Source organism: Fusarium oxysporum, chromosome 7 (assembly GCF_000149955.1).
Source record: "Fusarium oxysporum f. sp. lycopersici 4287 chromosome 7, whole genome shotgun sequence".
NCBI lineage: Eukaryota > Fungi > Ascomycota > Sordariomycetes > Hypocreales > Nectriaceae > Fusarium > Fusarium oxysporum.
This window is the reverse complement of record NC_030992.1, coordinates 1734561-1740308: the sequence shown is the minus strand read 5'-3', so window position 1 is coordinate 1740308 and position 5748 is coordinate 1734561. Positions and strand designations below refer to the sequence as shown.

At 48.1% G+C, this 5748-nt stretch overlaps 1 protein-coding gene across 1 annotated transcript; it reads left to right on the top strand.

Moving 5' to 3' along the window:
- Window positions 1-819: 819 nt before the first annotated feature.
- Window positions 820-1087, top strand: FOXG_19021 (uncharacterized protein; the record flags this gene model as incomplete). Its single annotated transcript, XM_018399186.1, has 2 exons — window positions 820-914; window positions 976-1087. The coding sequence occupies 2 exons, from the start codon at window positions 820-822 to the stop codon at window positions 1085-1087; spliced, it is 207 nt and encodes a 68-aa protein (XP_018240416.1).
- Between the last annotated feature and the right edge of the window lie 4661 nt (window positions 1088-5748).

Here is a 5748-nt window from a genome sequence, read left to right as displayed (position 1 = left end):
CTACTGCTCCATCAACATGATGGAGAACTCGCAGCATGAAATTTGGTGCGTATGCAAGCATAGGTCAGATCTCTCAACAGGGTCGGCTACAAGGCAGAGTTACAGAAGCGCACTAAGCGTTGCCTGATCGCATCTGGGGATTAAGAACGCAGCGGCAGTATGTGGTCAAAGCCCCCGAACTCCGGAGGCCGGGGTGAGCATCCATGCCACTGGGCAAAACATCCCGGAGTCGTTCAAAGCACCAGAGCCATCGCCGTACTCTGGTGATTGAAGGCAAGCTGGTCCTCACCATACCACAAACTTCAGAATTAGTTCACAATGCATTATTCCCTGGACCGTGGCAAGGAATTGGTTGCAGGTCTTGCACAATGTGCACTGTATCAAATTCGCACACGTCCAGAGACCTGACGGGAGACAACGACTGAGAAGATGCGGACACAGGATAGACAAGTAATCTGAAAGCTTCATCTGATGACCTCGGAGTCTATCGAGGTTGCGTCCTGGTCGTTGGGGTTGCTGGTGGCGGCGGTGGGTGGTGTGCCAGAGACGTGGTGAGCTATCATTGGATTGAGATATAGTGACTGGGCCAGAACGAAATGCCATCATAGCTTCCTAGTTGGCCGCAAGAGAAGCTTGACACTCGTCGTAGTATTGCAATTGCTATCTCAGTATTCAGTAGAATCACCGTTTGGAGACTGCATGGAACTGCAAGCGTTGGGTCTCAGGGAATTTCCTGCCTCCTCCAAGACCTTGAATGCTCCCGACATGTTTCTCGGCTGCAGGCCAGCCTGAGAACTGATAATCGCCAGAGTCTTCAACATGGCCAAACTCGGTGGGGCACTTTTGTCAGCACCCAACAAGCCTCAAGTTGCTCTTCCCACTGTGCCATCTGCATCTGACAGCACGATGAACGGGTAGACTAGAGTCAGGATCCCCCACCAACGACTGACTAACGGGCACCGGTGTGCCAGGTAGTGGACGCCCTAAGGCTCTAGAAGGTAAACGTGGCGACTCAACTCACTGGTTAAGTCTTGGCGACCAGGCTCCCCCACGGCATCTTGGAGCAGTCCAGTCAATGGCCGCTTAGACTCAAAAGGCTCACACGCGGGCCTAAGGACGGCTGGTGGTTTTGAAACGCCCCAACAGGGGCCCATGTTTGTTCTTCCCGATGATACTGCATTTTTAATTGGTCAGCTTTTACACATGCAGCTACATAGCCGCTGTGCAGAACATGCGAGTGCTCAAGCCAGCATGTCCACCATGCCATCCTTGTCGACCGGGAGCAAGGGCGGCTGCAGGGACTGAAGCTTCTGGGAGGCCAGGTTCAACGATATGTAAAGCAGACCAAGCCCTTCTTGGACATTGTGAGGATAAGGATGTGGCCGGGGAGCATCACCGACCATACCGCAATGACTTGCACCTAAGGCAAGGTGATTTCCGAGTTCCGGCAACCAGAATAACAATGAATTGTTTCGTATACGGACTGTTTGTTGAACATGTGGTTTTCGAGCACATACGTTGATCAAGTTCTCGAGGCAGTAACTCTGGTCCCATCACGAGTTGGTTTGCAAGTCAAGCAACAAGTCACCAAGCCACAGCACTTGGATCATGGTACCAGAGAGTTAGACGACACTTCCAAAGAGTTGGCCTTTCATCTGCCTTCTTTTGACCATGCGTTATGCTCTTGATCGACCATATGCACCATGTGGGCATTTGAATGTAGCAATTGGCTCTTCGAAACCACGAAGAGCATACATAAGAATTGTCAAGGTTGTGGAATAGTGTATGCTATCGAATGGATAACGATAGGAACCATGTAGTTGTAGCGATATGAACATGCGTGAAAGCATTGTGTTGGATATTGACTGAGTGCCTCAGGGATGGATCGTATGGCTAGTGCTGAGATTGGCTGATATGGATCCGAATCAAACCAACAACGCGGTACGTAGTTGACATTCATGTGTCGAAGCTTACATCAAGATCTGTTAGAATATCAATGCCTGAATGATTGATGACTAGTTGTGAGGATCTGGCCATAGTCCTCTCATGCGCTAAACTTGTTGCTTGCCTCGGGTCTAATTCTGGTGAAGTATTTTGAAGGAACGGGTGTATACCAGTGGATCAGATATAGGGAAATGGTACGATGAAGTTGGGAAAAAGCAAAACTGCATTCCCCATGTGCTGTCAGAGTAGCATCAGCGACAAATAACTTCACGGACATGCCCGGCAGGTAAACCACAACATATCCAGGGAAAAGCCCCAATCAGACTGTGCGGGGTTATTGATGCCTATCGATTGATCATGGAATGGAATACGTGAGAGGTTGGGCTGACTGATCGAATGCCAGGTGTCGCAATATTGAGTTGCTGGATTGAGATTATTTCTGAACTATGGCCTGTCTCAACCCGTCCAACGCATGCTCATAACACTATGGTATGTGAGACAAGCATTCCGTCTCAAGAATAGATTGAGGACGTCTTCTGAAGGACTCGGGCCATGCTGTGTGTGGCTGGACATGTGTCCTCCATTGAAACGTGCTGGGCAACGTGGGGTAAGCCAGTCGGGGGAAGCCAGCTGTCAAGGTCTCCAGTATGAAAATACGGCGGGCCAGTTGAATAGATCGACCAGTCGTCTGTTCAACTTTGCTGGATGGAGATGGAGGTAGCTGTTATGATTGACGTTCAGACCGAAAGCAAAGGCGACAACTCGCTCGAACATAGCAAAGACACACCAGAACGATGGTAGAAAGCTAGCGAATCAACAAATTGATATTCGGTGACCACAATTTCTCTGGCGTCTATGTAGAAAAAACGTTCTTGCTCCACATCCCTGCTAGCTCAAGCAACGGCTGGAAGCCAGCATGCAGAGTACATCCCCAACTTGGAGATTTTGTCTGTAGAAGGGTAGATTTCTTTGAGTGTCCTGTCTAATCATTGACTTTAGGCCAGGGCGTGAGGATTGTTCCCAAAATAGAGAGAGACAACAACCACATGTTTTGCCTCTTCCTCGTTTGATAGATGAGGCGGATTGGATTTGCGACTATAACGGCGGTTGGCAATGGTTGGTGGTGGAGACTAGAAGCGGGAAGAGATCGAGGGTTCCATTCTTTTTGGGGTAAGGTTGGTGGAAGTATCGGTACTTTGCCCGGAAATGCCTGCCACAGTGCGCCGTTTGTTCCTTCCCGTTTGATGTGCTCGGATGTTGACGTCCCTCGGAACGAGACTCGAGGAAGGAAGGAAGGAAAGGAAGGAAAGAAGGAAAGAAAGAAAGTGGAAGGAGAACCATTTGGGTATAAAGTTGCGAGTTTCGACAATTTGATTAGAGACCAAGACAGAATGATTGGTAGAGGTTGAGTTTTTATTTTATATATATTTTTTTTATAATTTGTTTTTACCTTCTTTCTTTCTTGCTTCTTGCCATGTTTTTTCTTTTCAATTGCAGTTATTGAAGCGTGTGCTACTTGACTGAGAGGAAGTGGAAAAGAAAAGGCGATTTCAGGCAAAATATGCATGTGTCCCAGACTGACAGCTTAAGGGTAAGGTTCCTGTCAGATTGTACATCGGCCCGTGACCATAGGTCTCTTAATATTAAGTCCCTAATGTGAAACCAGCTGGCTCCAGACCCGAGTTTGCGTCTCCTGTTCTGAACTGATCTCTGTTCTAAGCTGTTCTCGATATGCATCTCATAGTACCTGCATCAACCCTACATAAGCATTGTCCTAGTTATATATCTTGAGGCAACATGCCTAAGTTTAGTCCAATCCTAGGAGATAATCCCATAGCCCCTTAAGAAAGTTTCACTTCAGATCGGCCAGGATCGTGCGTATTGTATCGAGTTCCTCTCAATGGTTGCCACCGAGTCACTTGTTTGGCGCCAAACCCCAGCCTCGCCTGCTTGGTACGAATGGACCTTTGCAACAAGGAATAACCTGCGAGGTTGATCTCCCTCATGCCCATTGTCGTCTCTAGGGTCCGTCAGCACCCGTGTTAGCCTCTTACCCAGCCTCCTCTTTTCTCTCGGCTGCAGGAACCGATGATATCCCATCATGCTCTCGGCGGAAATCTTGCATGAGGCTGCAGTACGCTCACTACCCGTGTGTATATTAGGCGCCTCAGTGTGTAGTGCAACAGAAGAGTTATGCGCCGTTGCTTATAGCAGATTTCTAGAAATGTAACTCACGTTTTACATTATCTATGCCCGTTGTGTGTATGCTTTATCGCTCATCCCTGCCAATTGAACGTTCTCCACAGATGTGTTGAATTCCCGAAGTGTCAACCAACGAACAAAAAAAGCGAGGTCTCATTTTGGCGAGACACCCACGTAAACACAGGCTACAGCCCTCATAATGGAAATTTACCTTGGGGCTGAAAAACCAGCGGAGGCTGGATTTCAGGGTGTCGTGATTGACTGGATGTAGATTTCGTTACACGCCTCAGTTATCCCTTATCCCTTATTGGAGAGATTGAGGAAAAATGCCGAACACCTGCGCCATTTGCCATATGAGGCAGGTAGTGATTCATTGTCAGACGCTTAAGCATGTGCGGCCGAGATACTTTTTAAACAACCAGATTTACGTGAATAATGTAGATGCAATGGGCACGAGGGGCATATGGCAGTGCCTTGGCCGAGGTTTTCGGAAACTTGTTTTAGTCAGTAATAAGATCTATCATGAGTGGGGAGCGAGGTTCATTCAGTCTTCGTATGGTTGGGTTGGTTGCTAGTCTTCTCCACGTATTCTCTAACGCGATCAAAATAACCTCCAAAGGGAAAAAAAAGACCGAAAGAGCCAAGACAAGGGATGACGTTCCTATGGTTCAGCCTCGTGGCATTATGTGAATCATATGCATCGAAGAATATCATACATCCACTTATGCACATCCTCCAGGACCAGCTTCTTTATGTATGCATCGATATGCACCTTGAGAGGGAGTGGCAGCCTGGCCCTGTCACACTGGCCCTGGTTGGCCGAGCTTGCTGTACATCTTGCATAAAGGTCCCGGTCAACGGTGCGTAAGGACCATGTAGACACACATATTGTATAGTAGTGTCGGCTTGGTGGCAGCATAAGATCTACACCACAGACTCGCTAAGTTTGCATATCTCAAGGCTGTTCGTTTCTAGACCAGTTTTATCAGATATCTGGTTTTCATCTCCACGATCACGATTGTCGTGGTCGGAAAATCGCGCCGCTCCGAGGAAGAACCATGGAAAAAAACTTGTCTTCTCACTAGTAATAAGAGATCCCCGCCCACAAACGTACCACCCTGGTCAAAATGGTGTCAAACCCAGCTTCAACCGGTCAGACCCTTCATTGGTGCCTCGGTATGATGCGGTAGGTACTTTTGGGTACTGAACAATGGATTGTTGATAGTTTTAGAGTTTGCCAGCTGGATTAATACTCCGAGCGAGACCCTTGACCTTTTGTGTTGACTTCCGAGATATTCGCTGGGCACAAAGGATGGGTCAAAGGCAATTGAACAGAAGTGCCACTGCCTCTGTGCCGGGCTTGTGATAGTCATACGTAGGAATAGTTGACGTGGGAGGCTGCTAGGCAGTGGCATCGTATTCAAAAGCTTGATAAGTGCAAAGAGTTGGAGCGAAGAAAGCAAACATCAACATCTCGACTGAGAGAGAGGGCAGGATGTACAAACTACTGAAAAAGTCACATGTCTTGGGAAACCGGGTGGCTGAGCCGGCGCCCAAGTTTTGGTGATCGAGTGGAAATTAGGAGAAAGACCATCGAAACTT